This window comes from Ciconia boyciana, chromosome 7 (genome assembly GCF_034638445.1).
Source record: "Ciconia boyciana chromosome 7, ASM3463844v1, whole genome shotgun sequence".
Lineage (NCBI taxonomy): Eukaryota > Metazoa > Chordata > Aves > Ciconiiformes > Ciconiidae > Ciconia > Ciconia boyciana.
In genome coordinates, this window is record NC_132940.1 from 62,058,049 (window position 1) to 62,081,404 (window position 23,356).

At 45.9% G+C, this 23,356-nt stretch overlaps 2 protein-coding genes and 1 non-coding gene across 4 annotated transcripts; 1 reads left to right on the forward strand and 2 right to left on the reverse strand.

Annotated features, from left to right (window-relative positions):
* Positions 1 to 1,966: 1,966 nt before the first annotated feature.
* On the reverse strand, positions 1,967 to 15,331 carry MYNN (myoneurin). 2 transcript variants are annotated; one of them, XM_072866895.1, is made up of 9 exons: positions 15,160 to 15,331; positions 14,117 to 14,415; positions 11,379 to 12,181; positions 9,337 to 9,496; positions 8,452 to 8,630; positions 8,091 to 8,174; positions 7,568 to 7,654; positions 5,539 to 5,830; positions 1,967 to 5,104 (listed from the first exon to the last, which is right to left on the reverse strand). In XM_072866895.1, exons 2-8 carry the CDS (start codon positions 14,380 to 14,382, stop codon positions 5,562 to 5,564), a joined length of 1,848 nt encoding a protein of 615 aa, XP_072722996.1. In that variant the 5' UTR covers positions 14,383 to 14,415; positions 15,160 to 15,331; the 3' UTR covers positions 1,967 to 5,104; positions 5,539 to 5,561. The 2 variants fall into 2 exon arrangements, with proteins under 2 accessions (XP_072722996.1, XP_072722995.1); XM_072866894.1 differs by having other exon boundaries at positions 1,967 to 5,830.
* Positions 15,332 to 15,789: 458 nt separating this feature from the next.
* TRNAV-AAC (transfer RNA valine (anticodon AAC)) lies at positions 15,790 to 15,862 on the reverse strand. Its single transcript has one exon. It is a non-coding gene; the product is annotated as a tRNA-Val (tRNA).
* A 1,774-nt stretch (positions 15,863 to 17,636) lies between these two features.
* Positions 17,637 to 18,667, forward strand: ACTRT3 (actin related protein T3). Its single transcript, XM_072868451.1, is given in 3 exon segments — positions 17,637 to 18,109; positions 18,112 to 18,364; positions 18,366 to 18,667. Coding segments are annotated over 3 exon segments (795 nt in total). The 5' UTR covers positions 17,637 to 17,772; the 3' UTR covers positions 18,571 to 18,667.
* Positions 18,668 to 23,356: the final 4,689 nt, after the last annotated feature.

The window sequence follows — 23,356 nt, forward strand, 5'->3', positions numbered from 1 at the left end:
AGTGTTGGGGTTGTTTTCTCTCCCCCTCCCTGCCAAACACAAATTAGTCAGGCTCTGTTAGTCCAAAAAGCACTTAGTATCATAAGAGGACTTAGAGGTGAGCCCACAGAGCAGGTATGTTTGTTCCACTACACACAAGTTGACATGGAGGTCTCTCCCTGCCCTGTCAACCTTCTTGCCTGCTAGAGACAGTGTTTAAGACTTGATCAAGTTTTCTTCACTCTCCAGACCAGGAGCTTCCCCCATGTTCTCTTCACAGAATAACATAACAGATGTGACACCCAAAAGGTGAGGGCAGAGCAGGAGACCAGAAATGAGTTATCTTTGTGGCTTGCACAGGGACATCTTAACCTGCAGTCATCTTGTTAAGCACCAAGTCTGTAGGTCACACTGTGAAAACCCTATTTGAGAGGGGAGCTTATATTTTTAACTATTGTTGCACAGAAGAACAGAGCCATGAAAACAAAAGTTGCGGATACACAGAACGTGATTGTTTGAGAAGAATCTGCATGCTTTGAAAATGCCTAAGTTTTTAAAAAGTTAGATAGCCCTGTATTATCAAAGTTGATTTCCTGAGTGTCGCTGCTCTGGAGCATTGCAGGTTATGCTCTGATAGTCTAAACAGAGTACTCTCAGTACTGAGACATTGAGGATAGAATTCCTTGCCAGAAAGACCACTACAAGATTCGGAACAAGGTATATTTTTTCCATATCTCTCTCTTTCCCCTGTCCTGTATATGAAGTTCAGGCTAACTTCATTGCCCAAATTAAGTCTTAATTTACTTGTATGAATGACATTTGTTAATCTGCTGTGGTAACAGGGAACCAAATCTATCAAGTCAGTCCCAACTCTACCAACAGCAGTATTTTATTTTTAGTAGATGTGGTAAGATAGCAACAATATCATACACAAAATGTAACAGGATAAATGGCATCCACTTTCAAAGTTGCTAGCGTATGTTTTTGAAATATTTTTTTCAACAGCAGGCAAGCAATGGTAGCAACGGCATCTTGTTTAACAGCAAGATGCTTGGCCCAAAAGAGCACTCTGCATTATCGACAGTATCCATAAAAATAGCTCATGTGTTATAGTTTACTTTGGTATTCCTTTGTAAGAAAGGGCTGCAGAGTAATTCTTACTGAATTAGGTATAAACAGCTTCCTGCAAACTAAAATAATTATTTATGCAGAAACCTGCATTGCTTAGAGAGGCCTACTCCAGAGCCATTTTTTGCTTTCCTTTCTCTGAAAACCAAACCTTGAAATTCTTAAAAGATGTATCTTGTGTTCTTTGGAATGAGAGAATTTACATAGACTAGAATTTTTTGCCATGGTCTTCTGAGTAAGTTATTCTAGTAGCAAAAGCAAGCATAATCCTGCTCTGTAAACCGTTGTTTCAGCTTCCAGAACTCACAGCACCTTGCTGAAAAGGCAGCATTTTTGCCCCAGTTTAACGGGAAGGAAAATGACTGATCCAGCAGGCCAGTGGTACAACACAGGTCCCGCAAGTCCTACTGTGTGCTCTACCCACCATACTACCTTCTGTAAAATTAAATGATCTAGTAAAAATAAGTTAAGATACAAATTCTGATAAAGAAATCCACTGAATATCTACTTTAGCATAAAAAGTATATCTTTAAAGCACTCTGTAAAAAACCAACAACCCACACCCCAAACACCTCAAAAGAAGTAGAAAAAAAATTAACCTAAGAGTCATTATACTATATCGTATTTAGAATAAAGTTTGTCTTTAATTTAGTTTGAACAGACCCAAAATATCTTCTATGAGAAAAATCAGGTGTGTTTACTGCCGAGAAGGAAATGCAGTAATCCTTGCTGTGTTAGTATGCTGCGCAAAGGGCTACCGTGCGTCCTTCTGACAGGGCGCTTTGACGGTGGTTATGTTAGACTGCTTCCCTCCTTCTTTTGTTGCTACCCCTTGCAGTTATAAACAGGAGACACAAAGTGAGGGAAAATTACAAAACAAGTTTATTAAAGTCTAACATAAAACACTTCAGGCTAAATATGTACAACTCCCTCCCTTCCCAGGGGATTATAAAATTGAGAGTTGAGCTATATACAAATAACAGAGGAAAAATTGTATATACATGAAAGATATTTTAAAAATAATTTAACCAAAAATCAGTTATTAGTCCTTATCTGAACTTAAATCTGCAAGGCTTAATGATAGCCTCTCCAAGATCACAGCCCTGAAATCCTTGTCCATACTTGAAAGTTTTTTTGAAACACATGATTTCAGAAAAGTTCTTGTGCTTTGTGCCCACACTTAGGGACACATTTGGAAGTAAATGTCATACAAGGAGCTATTCTCACATAAGTATTTCCAAACAGCCAACTCAGAAATTTCTAGACGCAGATAACCTACTCAGGCAAAACTTGCACCGACTTCAGTGCAAAATTGACTGAAAAGGTACTGAAACAACAGTGTGACAAATCATGTCGTTTTCTCTAAATTACTGTTAATGGCATTATTAAAATTCCCTCTTTCATTTTGCAGGTAGGTCTCAAGAAAGAGATGTCTGCCTAAAAAGATTCCATGCTTTCCCACATTAGTCCCTTACAGAAATTATCAATACTGTTATGAACCTTTTATCTCCAAAATGAGCTCAGAATCCTTAAGCCTAGGAACTAGATGTGCAGCTGATTTCCATGCATCTATTGGCAAAAGGTAGAGTACAGACCTGCTTCTTCAGGTCCTACAGCACCCAGCCTGAACACACCTACAAAATTTTTTTTAATATATATATATATTTTAAAAATCTATATTCTAATAAATGAATACAGTTCATAGAGATCATACCTCAGCAGCTGAGATATCTTCATGAAAGATGAGGATAAAAATCAAGACTCTCAGATGGGGACTCAAGAGTGCAGGTCACTAAATTATTGCTCCAAGACAAAACTACAAGCCTGTGTATTCTATTAAGAAAGGTTAAAATTGTTGTCTTGTAAAAAATAATGATTATCTTCTTGTCTATAAAGAAAACTAAATGACTAACAAAGCAAGTGTTACTGTTATAAGTATCTAAACAAATCCTGTATAAATCTAAGCACTGTATTTTTTTAAAAAGTCTGAAATCTAAGAATACAGTAATAAGCTATAATTTTAGAAATATAAAAACAGTCCAAACAAACATTGTTATGGAATGCATTTTCTAGGTAGGAATGTGATTTTTTTTTTTTTAATTTTTCTTCCAGAGTTAGTTCTCTCTTGTGGTCATTTATCCTGGATATGTTAATCTTCAGTTACTTTTCCTCAGGTAACAGCAGCATATCATTAGTTTATCTTCCAAAGCTGTTTAAATATGAAATTTATCAATTGTAGGGTATTGTTCGTTTTCAGTATTCACGACTAAGCCTATGTCTATCCCAAGACTTCTGCTCTATTTTCAGAGAGAGAAAGTAAAGAGGAACCTTAGGACGAGCTACACAGAGTTCGCTTTTTTTATACAGAGTCAAGATCCCGACCTTTGTGGTTCTTCAGTCTTAAAAGGCAAGGCTAAGGAATCCTTCAGGTGCTACATCAACAGAAGCTAAAAAAGAAAAGGGGGGAGGAAAGGGGGAAATGCCAAACAAACAGAAAAAAACCCCAAACAAACAGGGAACTTCATCCATTGTCCTTTGCCAGCTTTACGAAGGATATCAGCTGTTCATAAATGTTGTGGTACAGATAAGCAAAGCAAATAACGGTCAGGCAGGTATGGCAATTGGCTTCAGTGGACAGAGATAGAGATGCCTGCATTAAGAATGTTCCTGGTGAACATGGCTTACTCCTTGCTGTCTGTGGTAAACTTCATCAGCAAGTTGGCCATATGTTTAAGCATAAAATATGATCAAGCAGCAGAGTTTTAAACATGCCACATACTAAGATGATCAACACAAAGAAGCGAAAGGTCTATTACTTTACAAGTACAAACATGTAGGAAGAGGAAAAAAAAATCTATACTCATGCTCAGGAGTCAAGGGACTATTTGCAGAATATTTGAATGAAATCCTCCAAGAAATTTTTCACAAGTTTGTTTAATTAAGGTGCAGATTAGTTATTACTCCATGTAGAACAGAATCAGTTAAGAGGTATCGCCTATGCTCTTCTATTTATCAGTGTCTGGACACAAGGCATCAGTGGAAATAAAATGCTAGCACCAAGTAAATAACCAACAAATAATATCTTTCAATGCATTGTTGGTATAGTATTATGACTGTCTCCTTACTATTTGATGATTACTTAAATAATGCTTACATTATGTTAATGGCACAAACTGGCAAAACAGAGTCTAAAAGTACTCCTATTATCAACTAGTCTTTAACCAATGACCCTACCAAGACACTAAAAATGTTGCTTTTTAAAAACGTACGTTGCTAGTAATAAAACCTACCTTTACATGAGTCTTGCTAGATACCAGTTTTGTGCAGTTACTGTGGACAAGTGACATGAGAGGTAAAGCAATACATAAATACTTCAATTAAAACAAATCAGTCATACTCTAACAAAAGCTGGCCTGGAATAATATTAATCTGCTCTGTTGTATTCTTCTTTAACACCCCCTCATATAGCGTTCACTTATTATTTTCACAGTGAAGGGCAGGATTTATTTCCTCTTTTGTACCTACTGTCTAGCATAAGAGGCACTACTGTAAAAAAAAGGATTATGAAGCTATGATTCATGCCTCACAATTAAGTCAATGCATCTTTTAGTCTCATCTACAACATGCATATTGCAGCTCTCCTTTTGAGCAAATGTTGCTGTTTGTGCCAAAACCAGGGCATTTTAGGGATGTGAAAAATAAATCTGGGACAAGATACAACAATGCTGGATTCACTTAAAAAAAAAAAGAAAAGAAAAAGTGACTTGTTGGAAAGAATACCCAGTAGTATCTATGCCATTAGAACCCTCTGACTTACCACATTACTGAAAAAAATTAACCCTCCTTTACTTGCCTTGTCAGGAAAATACACACAAAACTTCCTTTCCCTCTGGTCAGACCTCAGCTGAAGACAGCTACTTCTGGCAGACAGCAGTAATTCCTTGCAAGCACCTCACCAGAGCACTGGCCTACCTTCCATCATGTACCATTGTATCACCTTGGAATGCAGCAGTACAGGCTTGTTAGTACATCCAAATCATGATTTTCCCCTTACACCTCTGGGTTAATATTCTTAAACTATCAAATATGGCTTAAAATGTCTGCTCTCAAATGACATTGTGACACATCAGATCAGCAGGAACATGGGAGGAGATGTCCAAAATACATTAACATATTTAACAGAGAATTCTTAAGGCAGGTGTTGCTGGAAAGGAATCATCTCCTGGCAATCAGTGTTAATTGCCAACAGAAATTTGATTGTAGATTAGCACAATTCAACAAAACCCAAAAGACAGCACTGCACAATAGAAATGCCTTACAAGTGTCTTTACACAGAGGAAAAAAAAAAGAACAAATCCACTTCAAAAAGTCTGACTGCTTGCTTGCTTATGTTCATCTTACCAAACGTACGCAAGTTCATTACCAAATTACCTTGACGGCTCTGTACTGCACTGTCAGTATAACTGCTGCAAGAAAATAAACTGAGGTTCTGAATATCCAGTCACAGCAGATCTTAGTAATGTTTCTGATGAAGGAGACTGACTACCCGTCACAGGAAGCAGCATCTGATGGTCTTCAGTCCCAATAGGAAGAGGAAGTGCTAAAGACATCTCGGAGGGTTTCACATCTATGGACTCCGATAAAGGACTTTTCTGACTCTGAATGGATTCTTGTTCATTGAAAGAATTATCAAGTGCATTAGAATCAGGGGGAGTTTCAGATCCTGCGGAGAAAAAAAAAAAAAGGAAAGAAATGTTCAAAAGCTTCTGTGCAAATTCCCTTTCAAATGACTGTCAAAACACACACTTGGTGTGTCAAAGACTGCCCAGGCAGCTGGGCTACCAGTCGCTTCAATATGCCGCGAAGCCAGAATGAGCTGTAAATACAATGTAAGCACTGAGAATCACATCCTCTGCTGCTTGTAGCACAACAACTAGAAGGATGATGCATTCCAACTTGGTCTCTACTTGGCACGGTACAGAAGATAACAAATCCTTAACATCACAGTGAACAAAGGAGCTTTGGAAAAAATGCAATTATGAAGATTTCCTTGAGATTTCTCTGGGGTGGAAAATCTAAGAACCACAGCCACATCCAAGCATCCTCTTTTAACTGAGATAGCAATGTACAATATACCATTTCTCCCTAAACTTCTTCGGAAGCAAACATTTAACTCCATTCCAGCCAGACCCATTACAGTTTCTATCCAGTCACTTGCGAAATTATTTTATATTCTTAATTGAAATCACTGTTAACGGATTCCTCACTGTCTTCCTGTTTGAATACAGTCTGCCACTGCTCTTGGACAGCTTTCTGGTTAAGCCACATCGGATATTTGACCCTTCCTCTATCAAAGTGTGCTCCGAAGCCTGTTATTTCGGTGGTGAAGCACTCCTGTCTGCCTTGTCTCTGCAGGAGAGCTGATGTGCCCTGGCAGCTCTGCCAGCCCACGCCCTCAGGCTCTGCCAGGCCCTCTCCATGCGCACTGCTCCTCTCACCTCACCCTTGCTTCCGCTGGCTTCCTGCTGCACTGGGGCTTTCCTAAATGGGGCTTCTCAAGCTTTTGACATTCAGAGCTGCCTCTGTGTATGACTCGTGTTTTCTCATCCTCTCCCTCCCAACCCAGACACACACAGACACCTATTATTCCTTTTCCCATATGACAGCGGCAAGGGAATTATGGTTAATACACTTAAGGATGGACAGATAATGAGGTGTATGGAGCCAGTGTTGAATGAGGCTGGCTATCTGAACACCTCTGTGCTTTGTACCACAGGCAAGCAATATATGTCAAATTTCTTCCTAATCAAATTCTGGTATCTAGAATAGGAATTGAATGTATTTGAGAAGTCTTTTTAGAGCAGTATTCACAACTGGGAACATTTTGCCAGCTGTCTGATTTTGTGCGTTTGCTAATCCAGCTCAGACTTGGATTAACATCGACTGCATATATAAAAAAATCTTTCACTGTTACATTAAAAATATTTGTGCCTTCAAGATGTAAAGTAATTCTTGTAACCAGTACGCCTTGTTCACCCCAGTTACTACCCTCATAAAGACATACTCTTTTGACACATTCAGAAGAGGTAAAAAATTTCCTACAATTCAGACTATGCCTTCATGTGGGAAGCTCTCACAAATTACTAGGACAAGAAAGTAAATATTCACGTACAGAAATTCTTGTTGGCAGCAATCCACTTCTATGTTGCTCAACGTGTGTTTGCTATAGCAATGCAAATGCTTGAAAATTTGTCTTGAATCTACTTTAAAGCATGTACTTTAGGCTTTAAAGGGTTTGGGTACCTCTAAAGCAGATGCTTTTGGCTCTAAAGAGAGCTACTATCCAAAAATCTTTTCTTTTTTAATTTTAGGCCTGGATGAGCAAAAAATAATGTTACTCAGCATTGAAGACAAAACAGTTGATGTAATTTCTTAACCTTTCTTTGCACAAGGAACTCACCTGTGTGAACTTTCGTTTTGTGCTTCTTAAGATTTTTTATATCTGTGTAAGAATTTCCACACATTTCACAGATAAACGGTCTTTCACCTGAAAAAAATTGATTTGGCAGTTAGAACAATCTTGAAATTGAAAGAAAACACAGTTAGAGATGTAGGATAATGGATTTCAATGTTGTATTTTAAAATACAACTTTGTAACTCTTATTTTGTCTGTGTGTCTGTATTCAGAATAAAGTTGTTTCCAGAATAATAGACCAAAACAAAGCACAAAACCCCAAACGTTAGAAGTAAAGCCATGATCATACATCAACACCTATGCTGTTACAAATATATTAGTCTGAAAAAGGCACTTTTTCACAAAAATTTTTCACAAATACTTTCTTTAAATTACGTTAACGCAGAGATACATAAATTAAGAAACTGTGCTACTTTCAAGTACAGCACAATGTGGTGTATTTTAAAGGCAAAAGGGTAAACGTAGAATATTATTTATAGTGCAGGAAGCAGCCTGTCTGGAAACTGACCTGTATGGGACCGAAAATGTTTATTGAGCTCTCCAGAGGAAATAAAACTCTTTTCACAAATGCCACAGATATATGGCTTCTCTCCTAAAGGAAACACAAGGAGTTTGTTATTTCAATATATAAACCAGAATACACATAAAGAACAAATGAAAATGAAACAGAGGTAACGTCCAGTGGGAGAAAGAGCTCCCTAAATTGGGGTCAGAGGGAAAAAACATGAGAAAGGAGCCGGATGACAACTCCAGAGGTAACTCCCAACCTAGAGATTTCCTGGTCATTACCTATCTCCGACCCCTCTGCAGGCAGCCACTCCTCCCTTGCCAGGCCTGCTCTGGTACCACAGTGCTCTGCCTCCCCTTACCTGTATGTTTTCGGGAATGGGTGATGAGAGAACTTGAGACGGCAAAGGCTTTTCCACAACTGTCACACACGTAAGGTTTCTCCCCCGTGTGGCGACGCACGTGGTAGGTGAGTGTGCTGGCCTGAGCAAACCGCTGACCACACCGATCACACACGTAGGGCTTCTCACCACTATGCTTCCTGCGAACAAACAGACGTCAGTGATCTCCTGGCACAAAGGGAAGCAACACCCACGATTAAGTAACTTTCCCAAATTAGTACTTTATCCCTGAAGTTCCTTGTGCTAATGTTCTGTGAACCAAAAAAATGTAACAACCGTGCATTTGGTTTTGAGTTAGCAGTTTCTCACAGAGTAAAATTCGCCGTCTGTTGACTTCTGGAATCAGCACATCCATGATTTCTATGGTGGCTGAACTGAACTACAGGCCCTGCACATGTAACATGCACCATGAGAACTCAGCACGTTTTGCATTACAGTGTACTGAAAGAGAAAATGAAGATTCCTAACAAGGGAACATCATTCCTGCTCTTGCCAAAAATGCGAAAAGACAGCGAACAGTGAGAACTGTTCTGTTTCACTTCCCATCAATGCACTCTCCTCTCTTTGGTGCTACAAGCAGTTTAAAACAAAACAAAACAAACCCCACATCTCTGCCATAAGGATACCAGGGTGTATGCTGTAACATTCATAAACTGCAAATTGCTTCCCTAATGAGCAAGTACATAGATGTAATTATTCTGTTATGCAGTGTGAGAGAAGACCCAAGTGAAAAAGAGTAGAAAGGACCAAATTATGTGAATGTGTAACTCTTGCTCACGCTGGAGTGAATTATTCTGTTTAAATAAACATAGGGATAAGCATTTGCAGGATCTCACTTTTGCCTACCTGGCATGAATCTTCAGATTGCTTGAAGTTGCGAACTGCAGATTGCAGACATCGCATTTGTATGGTTTCTCTTCTCCGTGATGCATCCGACTGTGGAACACTAACTGGCACTTCTGAGCAAAGCCTTTGTCGCATAGTTCACATTTGTATGGCTTCTCCCCTAGTGAAAAATAAAACCCTTGTGCTCTCTGCATTTACATAAGAGAGCTTTCCAATCCATTACCTGACCAAAGCTCAAGTGTCTGTTCTAATACTTCTTACAAATAGCATCTTGGAACATCCCGTCATCAGTCCACTGAAGTGGAACATGCCAGGAATACAGCGGATAACAGACTATTTTTGAACACATTCCTTTAGTGGAAAAAAATGTAATAATTAATATTTTTAATTACGCCTTTCCCCACATTATTTTAAGAATGCTACTACTACATTCTCAGACTTTTTGCTGGTTATGTCTATTCACGATTCTGAATATTCAAGATGAACCACCAGTAAATCCTGTCAAACAGCAACACGTCTTCAATGTACAGCCTGGCGCTCACTAATTTCTTGTTAGTGTCTGCTGTAGAATGCTACAGGTACTCCTCTGACTATTCATGTTTGCTTAGTGGTCAGTACAGTCTCATGTAACGGATCATGCAACTCCGCAGTCCTAGACGGCAGTATGAAAGAGCCTATCTCTGCATTTCTGTGGCAGTGCACAAGCAAATCAGGAACTCAACATTTCTTAAGTATATTGTGCACATAAAAACTTCAAAAATAAAAGCATTAGACATCTAACCTGTCATCTAGCAACCAACACCATGAAATTCCGTACCTACTCGTGCAAAAATTCCCAGTATAACACCCTCAAAAGTAAAAAGCGCAGCTGACGTTCCTACCAGCAAACTGTCCCTGAATACTGCTCGCAAGCTCCATCTTGCACATGAATCTGGTTAGTCCTTGGCTGACAATATCTGAAATCCTCTCCCTCGGTTACTGAAAGCAAGGCGTTCTCCTGCAGCTGTACCTCAACCCCTCCTACGTCACCTCTCACATCTTCACAGCTTCCTGGAAAGAGCTCCACTGCTGGCCTCTGCTCAGAGTTTTCCAAAGGGGAAAAAGAGCAAAAGTAAACAATTTTTTATCTGATTCACAGTTACTTCAGAATTCTGAATGCCAGCCACAAAAGGAAGAAAACTACGTAAACCAGGTCCCTCTGCCGCTCGCTGGGCTAAGTACAGCAGAGCTATGCCAGATCAGCCCGAAGAACAGACTAACCCGGTGTCAAGTCTTCCATCTCTAGGGAAGAACACACAAAAAGACAAGCAAGCACAGTACTTCTCCCGTACGTCTTCCCAGGCTCCAGCAATTTGCTCTTCATAATCTTTCAAGTCAGACATGTTGTCTTAACGTTTAAGTGTTCGTAATTGATTTCTCTTTGATGCTTTGTTCAGTAGCTCTTGATACAACACGAACTTCTAGTAATGTTATTGAATGCGGAGATCATAACTCCATCACACATTTCAGCTGCACGTTTTACTAAATAAAATCCCAAATGCTGTAGTAATTCAGCCACCTCCCCTACCTTTTTTGAAGACTCTATGGGAGAAGTTACCTACTTGTCACAAGATTGCTTTTTCCCCCCAGTTTTGTTATCAAACATATATTAGGATGTGATGTTTAAAAAAGAACAACAGAAATTCTAGTATCAAGTACAGCGAGCTTTTCATGCTCTACTGGCAATAGTTTTTCGCACTTCATCCCATTTAATCACTCTACAGAGTTAAAACGTAGCCAGCTCTTCCGGGTCTTTCCAGAAATCAAGGTGCTCAGACTAATAAAGTCCTCTCTAGCTATTTAAAGTAGAAACCATGATTTTGTACTGAAAACCTTTGAAACATTTCATGCTACCAGGATATAGGTACTACTCTCATATGCGTACCAGCAGCAGACAAAATTTCTAGAAGAGGAAGTCAGAATGCAAAGATCTTTTTAGTCCTGTATGCACAGGCTGTGATTACAGGTCTCCACAGTCCACGAAGACAAGGCCAGCAGCTTACCTGTGTGAGTTCTTACATGTGTTTTCAGCTGATTGCACTGGGTGAATGCCTTCCCACAAAGCTGACATACGTACGGTTTCACTCCCTTGTGTATTCTCATGTGTCGACGGAGGCTACTGGCTTCTGAAAAGACTTTTCCACACGTGTTGCACACCGGCTTGGCTTTGGAGTACTTCTGGTCAAGTTCTTCCCCTGAACCCTCCAGCTGGTAAGTGTTCTTTTCAGTGGCTATGTTAGACATACAGTGCTCTTTCAATGCACAGCTTTGCTGAGGCTTTCCCCGTTTCTGTTTTGCTGCAATAGTCTGAACTAGGATATCCTGCGCTGCCAGTGTTTCACTTTCCACCACAGATGCCAGCTGCAGTTCAGAGTTATCACTGCCTCGGGCAGCCTGTTCCGTTATCTGGGTGGCCAGCTTATTTGCATCTAAGAACATTTCAATGGATGTGTTCTCGGTCACATCGTTCTGATATTGGACTGATTTATTCTGTATGCTTTTGGGGGAGCTGAAGTTCTTCTTTCGCTTTTTGGTTTGAGGAGATTTCTTTTCTAAAGCTGCTTTCTTTGCCTGTGGTTGAACCAACTCTGCAGAAGCAGCATCTGCTTTCTCCCGATTACTGTAATCTCGGAGAGTCAGAAGGCAAGTCTGCTGGTTCATTTCAACGTTCCCAGTGATACTAGATGTCTCTGTAGAAGAGGGATTAGCAATAAAAGCAAAGTCTTCCATCTTGATTTTGCATTTAGTGACCACTTCTTCTACTTTGAGATAGTCGGCAGCCTGGTGAATTTCTTTAACATTCCAGCTGCAAGAAAACAAGACTTGGGTGACAATATTCTGGACAAAGCAAACATTTGTTCCGTACCAGCTGTACCGAATACAGACAGCACAGCTACAGAAGTTACACTGTCAGGAAGTGTAACTTTGAGAACACACACAGCAAGATCTAATTAGTGCCGTAAGACACTAGTATGACAACTACTCCCAAACTGATGGCCCATGCCTAGTGGGGTCTGCAGATCCACAGAACTGAGAACTGTATTTTCAGTTACATGCCTTTTGTAGAATTTTAAGTTAAAAGTCCAATTGTAAGGTGGTGAGGCTAGACATGGTTGTTGGACCAAAAAGCTCGGAAATCACAGCACAAAGGGATAAAACACTGGAGAATAAAATGCATAAATTACCATTCTATAATCCTTCTGCCAAAAGTCTTAAGTAATTCGCAAGCGGTGCATTCACCTCAGCACTTCTGTGAGGCAGGTATTAATCTTGTTTTATAAAACGATTTGCAAGCAGTCTTAATTCTGTATCAGCTGCACACAGACAACATTAATACCTAGGCAGTCCTCATTTAAACTACTATGCTCTGATTTTCAGTTCCTGCAATGCAGGCCTTGACGGTTTAGAAAAAATTGATCTGGAAAAGGTGACAACATGTACCATCAATGCATTTATGGATTTACAGCGCTCTGAATAGAGATTAATGGTAAACAACATCATTCTAACAATCTATTACACAGTAAATGTAATTAAACAGTAAGTAACTAGCCACAATTACTCTCTGTACGTGAATACAACTGGTTTAGTATCCTGTATCATACTAACACTGAGTTCAAAGCACACCCTTCTGGTGTCACTCAGGCACCCACCATCACAGAAGACAACAGAATTTGCAGGCGGATGCAGCAGTCACCTAAAGGGATACAGTACAATATGACGGGTGCCCATGGGCAGACCTGCAGGTGTCATCTTTAGTCAAACAGTTCTCCCTGGGTGAGAACAGTACTTTCACCTTCCTCTTCCTTCAGAGGTCTCAACTGCTCAGAACGAATCCAGAAACTCTCCTGCTGCGGTCCCAGACAGACATCAAGAACGCTGCACACTTCTGCTCATATGTAATTTGCAAAGCACCGCTCACTGACCTCACCACACAGCTGCATACACTGCTCTGTCGCTGTTAAAGCTTGTAGCTAATTTAAAAAAAACCCACCACCCCGCATCTGCGTACTTAAATTACCGAGTATGAGTTTTCAGACATTGAGAGCAACAAAGCTTTTGTAAAATGCATTTGACATAGACATTGAGAAAGGAGTTAAAATCCTGGCCTACATACTTCTAAGTAGTCACACTTCCCTCATGAGGGATAATCTCTTTCCTTCCCCGAGAGAAAAGCACTGCAAAGAATCCTCACTGTGCATAAAGCAACACAACGGGCACAAAATCAACACGGTAAGGGGGGAAACACTTTTTCTGTGACTCCTTTTGGACACTATAACATAATATTTTAAGTAACAGATCATGCAAATTCTAACAAACGTATTTTATTTAAATTGTGCCTATCCTCATGCATTCCTCAGACCTTTGTCTGTCCTGTATATACAATTTCTGTGTGTTCTCTGTAAAAATGGACTTCTATAATCCAACTTCAGAAAGAATACACTTATCCTTCCCTCTCCCGGGAATCACGTCAGATTGTTAATCCCTTCCAATCCAGACAGAAAGACTTGGAGAGTGAAACTATCAATCAGTGAGATATCAGACAACATACCTTTGTTTTGGCATTCGCGTACCATGTGGTATTTTAAAACATACAAACAGATGATCTTCAACTTGTTAATACGTATCATCTCCACTACTATTTGTTTCTCCAGAACTTATTACAAAGAACAAAAAACCCAGTACTGCCTTCACACAAAGTTTATTTCCCTATTTTCTTTCCCCCTTTAATAGCATATGTTACCTGTCAAGGTTTAAGTTTCCCGTATAAATAAATTCCAGGAGTTTTTGGAATCCATCAGCTTTCACTTGAGTCTGATCCAAAACAACGTTATTGTCAGACGCGTCTCTGTAAAATGCACCGAAGTACTCGCTGAAAGAGGCAAGCACATTTCTGTGTGCTTTGAACTGGAATTCACCAATAACAACAGTGCAGTCACAAAGAAAGCCGGCTTCTCGCTGCTTGTTCAGTCTCTCTAAAAGGTGCTCACAGTGATGGGAATACTGCATTTTGATAACGAGCTGCAGCCTCTTTGCTCTGATCTGGGAAAGCAAAAAAAGTTGATTTGCACACAAGATTTAACTTTGTTTCCCCCCCCCCCCCCCCAACAGAGTAAGTTAATGATTACAAAAGACTCGGTGTTCGAATCCTGCAGGATAGTTTGCGTAGTAGCGTTTTTGTACGAGGTAGGACGAGATGGGTGGATCCTTCTTAACTTGGGGAGCTGCTAATTTTAGAGACAGAACGAGGGGGAAAGGACACGGCCGTGGATACTCCCCCGCCCAGATCAGAGGATTAGCTCGCCTAAGCTTATGAGCTGTCATGTCAAAACCGGGCTCCGAGCAGCACTTTGCAGAACTGGGCCACCCGAGGCTCGGACCGAACCGCGCTCCGACGGCGGGGGCAGCCGCTCCCCGGGCACAGCCCCGCTCCCCGCCGCAGGGACCGGGGACGAGCAGACCCCGGGTGCGGGGAGTCCCGAGCGGTCACCGGGGCCCAGGGGGAAGAGCCGCCTCGGCGCCAAGCGAGCGGGCGGGGGGGCCGGCGAGCCGCAACAACCGTGGGCCCCCCGGCCCCGGCCTCACCGCGGGATGGGACGGAGCCCGCAGCGCCCTCCCCCGCCGCGGCCCTCGCCCGGGCCCGGCCCCGGCCCCGGCACCCCCGTGTCCCCCGCGGCCGGGCCGGGCTGACCGGGCGCCGTCCGTGCCCCCGGCGCCGCCCGCCCCGCGGGCCGCTGCGGCACCGCCCCCGGGCCGGCAGGAGGGCAGCGGCGGCACCCGACGCACCTGCGGAGGGGAAGGGAAGGAGCGCCTTCGCCTCAGGCCGCCATCTTCTGATGACGCCGCGCGCGCCGCTTCCGGGATGGCACTTCCGGTGTCCCGCTCCCGAGGGCGGCTCGGGGCTGGGGGCAGCGGTGGCCCCGGCGGCAGAGCGGGAAACGCGGGCGGGGCCACGGCCCGTCCCGCAGAGGGGAAGGGGCAGGGCTGGGCCGCGAACTGCTTCCCGGGTAGCGCGGGGAGGCGCGGACTACAACTCCCATAATGCAGCGCGCCGCGGCAGGGCCCGCCGTTAAGCGTGGCGAGGAGCTGTGCATGCCGGGAGATGTAGTCGCGCTCGGCGGGGCGGAGCGGAGCCGGCGGGACTCGGCCTCACCCGAGAGCCGTAACACCAGGGAGGGCGGGGGGGATCTGGCGCAGCTCCCGTGGCGTAGATCCTCGCCCCGCACGCTGGATCGGTAAACTGAGTTGAATTGTTCACGCAGCAGCGCTGAGGAGTCCCGCCGTGCCTGTGCGTCCGATTAAAAAGAACTCGGGTAAAGGTAGTTTTAAAAGTTCAGCGATGCGCTACTGCCGGTGCGCAGCCCAGCGGGGATCGGTTCTGATTGCGTCCGCCAAGAAAAGAGCCTGCCCGGCCGGTGTTTCCGCCCGGTTTCGAACCGGGGACCTTTCGCGTGTTAGGCGAACGTGATAACCACTACACTACGGAAACGCCGCTGGGGTGGCTCTTCCCAGCGGCCCCACTAATGGCGTCCCGCCCCGCGGCCGCCGGGGATGACTTTCTTGTCGCAGTTCCGCGTCACGCCGGTGCCCGAAGCACCGGGCTCAGCCAAGGACCTGCTGCCCCGCGGAACCACGACCTGTCCGCGCCGGCAGCGCCCCGGACGCCCCCGGGGCGCCCGCAGCCTCCCTCCGCCGAGGGCCTCCCCTCCGCACGGCAGCGCCAGCAGGTCACCCCCGAGCTGCGGGGTGCTCCGGGGATGTCACCTACTGCCCTTCTCCACACACACCAGGAAGAACAGCATTGGTGTGAACGAGAAACTTTACAATCGTGGTCTTCCCTAGAACGCTAATAGGTTTTCAACGGATCTGTAAATAAAAAGCCGTACCCTCGGTTAATATTTCACACCAAGGTGTCATTCTGAGACGCTGTTGCTTACAGTGCCAAATCTACGTCCTGCTGCGGTTACAGAGGCTGGAAGAACAACTTTGTTGGGAGTGAAGCACGGACAAGGAGAAAGATACCGACAAAGGAGCTGAAAAGCGCAGGGAGATGAGGGGAGCGGAGTACGACAGAGATCTTTGCCTGCTGGTGCCAGCAATTGCAGGTGGCATGAGCAGGACAGATCAGGCAGGGCTGCCAAGGAGAGATGTAAAGCACCGCAGTTCCGGCAGGAGCAAAGCGGGGCAGGTTCAGTGTGTGTTTATCGGAAATCAGAATGAGACAGCCCCAGCCAGGGAGGAGAAAGGGAGTCCTTTGGCAGCTTGCAGGGCAGGACCACGATAAAGCAGGCAGCGAGAGCACGCAGGCAAGCTGGGAGCTGAACGCAGCGCGTTCAGACATCAGGCAGCGGCTCCTCTGCAGGCCTCTCGCTACAGCTGGAGCTTGGAAAATGAGGAAGTGACTAATCCTCCTGGATTTTCTAGTACACCAGGCACTGAAATGCCTGATTTCGGAAAGAGCTGTAGAAGGGAACTTAGCTTTGCCATCCTTTGCAAAGGGAAACACAAGCCAAACCCCACTGGTGAGAGGAGGAGTAAGAAAAGCCAAGAGAAATGAAATGGGAAAGGCTCCAGAAGAAAGCAGTGACAGGGAAGGGAAAGGGAAAACAGAAGAAAGTTGGAAGCAAGCAGCGACAATATTCTGTTGAGTTTGGCAGCGGCAGCTGCAAGATTTCTTAACACGACTGCTGTCATCACGCAGCGGTTTCTAATAGCTGCAAGGATGTGTGTGTACGAGGTGCCACAAAAGAGCATTTGGGAAAAACCAGCATCCTTACTAGCTCTTTTCATGCTTGCGACATCTCTCAGGTCCACGTGGAAAAACACTTGTGGGAATGCGCTCGCGTTCTTGGTGGCACGCCACAATCACAAGATGGTCGTGCGCAACTGTAGCGCCCAGTGGGAAAAGGTTGACATTGCAGCCACATCTCTGCCCGATCACGTATTGGCCCAATATTAGTAACACCCATTTTGTTATTCTATTAATTAATATTAATTTTATTAATATTATTTTAATTTTATCTTTACAATAAATACATATATAATAAAATATAAAAATAAATCTAATATTAATATTAATTAAAACCAATTAATAACACCCATTTTGTTCCTGCAAGGTCTTCAGCAGTCCCCGAGGATTCAATTTTAATAATTGTAAATAAACTAATAAAACACAGAATACGAATTAACTAATGAATATGTATTATTACTGATATAATAATGTGTTCAGTCATAGCTTGACAACCACAGTTAAAGAAGGAAGGTCCTGTTTAGGTGACATGCTACAACCTTCTCCGAGGAGCTGAATGGTCTCAGCTCTCACAGCTGCTGAAGCTGCCCGGCCTGTGAAAGGGCCAAATATCTTTCCAGCATTTTTTCAGAACAAGACACATAATTTAAATGTACACAAAGTGCTTTTTCCTAATGTCCTTTACCTGGGACATCCCCAGACAGACTACCTTGACCAAGAGGAGATGCTGGTGTTGGCGTGGACACTGGGGTGGAAGAGTGCTTGTGCAGTGCCACTGTGCTTTATGTGATTCCTGGAGGTACCCAGAAGGGCGTGGGATTGTCACGTCCTGGGGAGACAGGGAGGCTGTGTGGAAGAATGTCTATGGCAATGACCTGAAGATGAAAAGCAGTGAGCAGACAGTGATTCTGCCTGAGGCACCGCTTAACCCTCTGGTTAACCAAGAAAAAATGGCAGAGCTCTTCCCTGAGCACGCTGAGGTACCAGCTCTGTGTGTCTATCCAGGCTGTGCTCACACTCTGCTCCAGGTCTCAGCACAGGCTGTGTCATGGTCTCCGGTTACGGTGTCACCCGCAGCGTACCAATCTTTGAAGGCTACTGCTTGCCCCGTGGTAATCTGCGGCTTGACCTGGACAGCTGTGATCTTACAGAGCTCCTAACACGGATTCTGAAAGAAAGCGGCACTTCACAAGTCGCCACAGCTGAGGAGCTGCTTGTACAAGGCAGAAAAGAAAAATTATGTGTGCCTGAGCCTCGAGGAAGAGATGACCGAGAATCCTAGTGAGGTGGAAAAAAATTACCACCGTCCAGGTGGCCATGAAATTATGGTTCAGAATCAAAGGTTTCGTTGTCCTGAAACCCTCTTTCACCCTCCTCATGTTGGCATAGAGTCACCAGGGATTGAGAGGCTCTGGTCCAATTCCATCATGAACGAGTCATCATCGTGATGTTGGCACAGGGCCTTACTTCCACTCCGGACCTTTCTGGTGGTTTCAGCCTCTTTCCCTGGAATTAAGCTGAATGCTTAAACAAGGAGATAGTCTGCATGGTCCCAGGTGGTGTTGAGGTGAAAGTCAGTGCTCCTCATAAGAGGAAGTTTTCCATTTGGACAGACGGCTCCTCGCTTCCCTGAGTGCCCTCCAGCCGATGCAGATTACCGTGACAGAGTACAGGGAGGCTGAGCCTAACACGATGCATGGAAAATGTTTCTAAAGTACATGTGATTTTGTAACAGATTTTACTTAACACTTCATGGAAAAGAACCTGAGATTACAGCTACCTGGAAGCTAGTGTCTAGGGGAAGTCTGTGTCCGCAGCGTGCCTTTTGAAAGTCCAATAAAAATCATAACGTCTGGCACAGTTACTTCCTTCTCAGTCCATGAATACATCTTCCTGAATAGGTGTAAATTACGTTTTTAAAGAGGCTCTTTACCAGAACGATGCTGTACAGTATATGCACAACTAAAGTTAGAAAGACCGAGAGCTCTACGCTGTTGCTTCAAACTCCGTTGTACCCGCAAAACCGTGTGACCTTGAAACTCCTTGCTTTTCCGTGGAAATCTCAGGATCAAAAAGCAAACACACAAAAACTGTTCTGAGGAACGTGACGCAGCAGAGGCGAGACAGCCGGCGTCCGAGGCGAGCGCTGCAGGGAGCAGGTACCGTGCGGGGAGAATACGCCTTGCACAAAGAGAGATCACGGAAGACAGAAATACCCTCTTCCAACAGAGCACGGGGGGCTGGCGCAGCCCTGCTGCGGGGGCACGGGGGAAGTTTCTGGGCCTAGTTCCTCACCCGGGGTCCTCGACTGAGGCGGGCAGGGCCGGAACGCGGGCCCGGGCCCCAAGCCCAGCCCCCAGGCCCCAAACCCTAGGCACCGGCCCCCAAATCCCGCCTCCAAGCCCCAGGCCCGGCGCCGGGTCCCGGGTCCCGAATCGAGGCCCAGGCCCAGGTCCCGGCCCCGGCCGCAGCCCCCGGCCCCGGGGAAGGGGCGGGGGGCGGAGAGGGGCGGAGAGGGGAGGGGACGGCCAGGCGCGCGCCCGGGAGCACGTGGTGCGGCCGGGGGACGAATGGCCCGGGCGTTCCAAACTCCCGCCACTCTCTCCTTCCCGCCCCCTCGCCCCGCCGCAGCCAACGGTGGCGGAGGAGGGTGCCCCTCCGACCAATGGAGGCGCGGGGGGCGTGGCCGCGAGGCTTTAAGAAGCCCCGCGGGGGCGCCCCCAGGTCGCGTGGCGGGTGGGGAGGCCCTGGTGTGACTAACCCTAATGGCTGCTGCCGCGCTCCCCGCGCCCGTCCGCTGTTTTACTCGCTGACTTTCAGCGGACGAGGGGAGTAGCCCGGGGGGCGGGAGGGAGGGAGCGGCGGTGGGGGGAAGGGGCTCCGCCATCAAAAAACGTCAGCGAGGGGGCTCCTCACCCCGGCCCGCCCTGGGGTCCCTGTCTTCCCCCCACAGCCGGGGGCCCGCCGCGGAGGCTCCCGCCGCCGCACCGCCCGGAGGCCGCGGTCGGCCGGCTCCCGCCACTGCCGCCGCGAAGAGCTCGTCTCTGTCAGCCTCGGCGGCGGCCGGGAGCGGAGGGGCGCGCCCCCGCGCCGGGGGGCCCCAGCAGAGCAAAACGGGAGCGGCGCCCCCGGGCCAACCGCCGCGCTTCCCTCAGCCGTGGGGCGCGCGGCCGGCGCCGCTCCGACACGCGCGGCGGCTCCCCGCGGGCTCGCGCTTCCCGCCGATGGGGGCTGGCGGGGGGCAGCGCGCGACCCCCTCCCCCTCGCGCCCCACCGCGGGGGCCGCCCCCTTCCGCCGTGAGGCGGCCCGGCCCCGCTGAGGCGGGCGGGGGTCGGGGTCCAGGCGGCCCCGGCGCGGCGGGGCCCGGCCGCTGGGCCGGCCGGGGTCCGCTCTGCTGGGCCGGCCCGGCGTCCGCTCTGCTGGGCCCGCCGGCGTCTCCTCTGAGAAGGGACCGCGGGGCCACCCGCGCCCACCGGAGGCCCCAGAATGTCAGTCCCCGCCGAGATTTGTTTTGTATCCCCTCCGTCCCGGAGGACGGGCGGTGGGAAGGCTGGGCTCACCGCCACCCGTGTGATCTTATCTGGGAGAGCCCTGCGGTGATGGAAACTTGGAAATGTTGAATTTGACTCGTCGAGTTTAAGAAACGTTGGATTTTACTCATCGATTTTAGAAGCGCAGAGATGAATTTGCAAAAACATGCCAGCCTCCGAGTCCGGGGACCTGGCGACAAATATTTTGGTGAGGTGTGGAAGAACAGACCGTGAGGGGGTAAATGTCGGGGCTTGTCCCCAGCCGTTCCTCTGTGTGCAGAGGCTTTGGCCCTGCCATGCAGCAAACCTACGCGTTGCATGCCAAGCCACGGCACCATCTCCATGAAGAGGTAGTGCCAAGTGCCCATCCCATGCTGCTCACCATCATGGAAACAGGCTGTTCGGTTACCTCTGCTGGTAGTTCTTATCATAGCCCAAACCTCTTCCGTGCTTCTGTAGCCGGTATCAACCACTTCCAGAAAATTTACCAGAAATGCCAGCACACGTGCACGCCCTGTGCCATGGAAGCCAAGCGTGCACCACTGCCCCACCACAGGTCTCGCCTCAGCGGGGAACAGACATGGCCCTAGAAACTGGGCGTGGGCATGACTCAATGCTCACATTTTACCAACCTTTCAATAATTTCTTGAGTGTTTGACCAGTGCCATCTTGTGGCCTTCGTTTTTTCCTTTGCATAGAGGGTGGGAGTAAACTTGGGTACTTAATTTGTTAAATTCTCTTTGAAGGAAACCTGTTGTCAGAATAAATGGAAATGGCAGAGTCCAACTTCACACGTTTGAAGATGTATAGGTCCTTTCTGGTAGTGGAATCTGCATGTCGTGTAATAAACCCGATCTAGCTAAAACTAGTGCTGGCTCTGCCACTGTAATGTTCCTTCTTGCTTCAAAGTAACTTATGTGTTTTCATTGTTTTATCTCGTTTCTGAGCAACAGCTTTCACTTGGCATCAAGTGCTTCATTTCTGACTTGCAGCTAAACATGCAAAGCAAGATATTTCATGTGCTTAGTAGGTTATTTTTTTCAAATGAAACTCCTTGTCTTACAAGTGTCTCGTGTCCCTGAGAAAAGTCTTGTTTCCTAAATATATCTGGTTTTGTGGCATTTACAATGATTTTTTTTGCTGTCACTTCTGAAAGAAGTGAAAAGCTTAAACTGCCAAGTTTCTGTATGCATGAAAAAATGTATGCTCTGCAGATTCATGTGCCAGAGAAAAAATGTTTAGAAACCGAGAATTTGGTCTACTTTTGTTTCTATTTATTTATGGTAGCAAGGAAAACTTTGTGCAATATGGTATCGTTGTGGAGACTACAACAAATGTAGCTGTTGTTGCTACAGCTTGCTACTGTTTCTGAACAGCCTGCCGCTGCCTTCCCAGCCCCAGTGAAACAGTCCAAAAAAGGTGCTACTGTGGCTTTTTAGGAATCAAAACAGAAGCTCTCAGCAATTTCTCCCCTGAAGAGTTCAAAACCATTTGCAAGCAGCAGCCGCCTTGGTGTGTCAGAGAAATTGTATTTGGTGGCTCTCCTCTAAGCAGCACTCAACTGGCAGTGAGTAGTAGTTACCTGCAAGAGTTGGCATCTCGGGGAAGCAGGTCCACCTCAGTGCCATGCTTGAATCGCTTGGCATTACGTGGGTTTTCTTCCCTGCGGAGCAGAAGTGCTGTTCTTAATGCCTCCAGATTTCTTTGTTTTTAAAAATCTGCTGGTTCGTTTGAAGCTTGTGTGCTCTGAGAAGTTTACCATCAATGCTAGCTGTGACACAAAGTGATACAGAGAGAGAAGGTGATGCTTGGGAGAAGAGGAGCACTTGCGCTCAATAAAATTATGAAAGCGCGTTATTGAGGTTCGTACTCTGGGCTGCCATTCAGATGGTTTGGGAAATAGGATTGTGTGTCCTGGGTGACTTGTTATCGAGTGTCAGATGCTCAGGAATTAACACCAAGTTGTCAGGAGGCTCTCTAACAAATGCTTAGGTGATGAACTTTGAAGGATGCCTTGCATCTGCTTAGGGTGGAGATTTTCAGTGTTTGAGGTCAGTCATACAATATTTGTTGTGTCAGGCTGGGTACGTGGAAAGTGCTTTGGCCAAAGCACTGTCGATCAGTAGAAAATAGCTTCTCTGTACTCTACTAACATGTGCGTGGGGTTGCCTTCCTTCTGCATGGTCATCTTTCTAGTGTGCTATTTCTAAACACCCTAGACTTTTCTGTCCGTTTGGGACTGTGGGAAATTGCTCCTTTTCTGTGGAGAACCTAGAAAAAAAATCAGCACATGAAATCCCTTAGGAGATCCCGCAGGGTTGACAGGATAGCAAGAGGTGTAATATTACAGTGCTTGTGCAAATAGCCCTTTTCTGAGGGCGTTTTGAGAACTGACAGATTCAGGGACCCTGGGGGGATGAGCTTACCTCCCCCATTACCACATTTTCAAGTGCACATTTCTAAGTATGACATCTCAGCTGCGGCTTATTTTGCCTGTGGCATTGCGTGGCATGCAGGGGTCTAGAGCTGTGTTCCACTCCTGGCTCTACCTTGGGGTCTGCCTTCAGTCACCTCTCAACATCATTCCGCTTCCCGATCTCAACAAAAACACCTTTCCACTCTCCAAAGAACTTGTATGAAACTTGCTCTGTATGAAAGCAGCAGTATTTTATCTTACATTGGTTTCCTTAAGCTGTTTCCAGT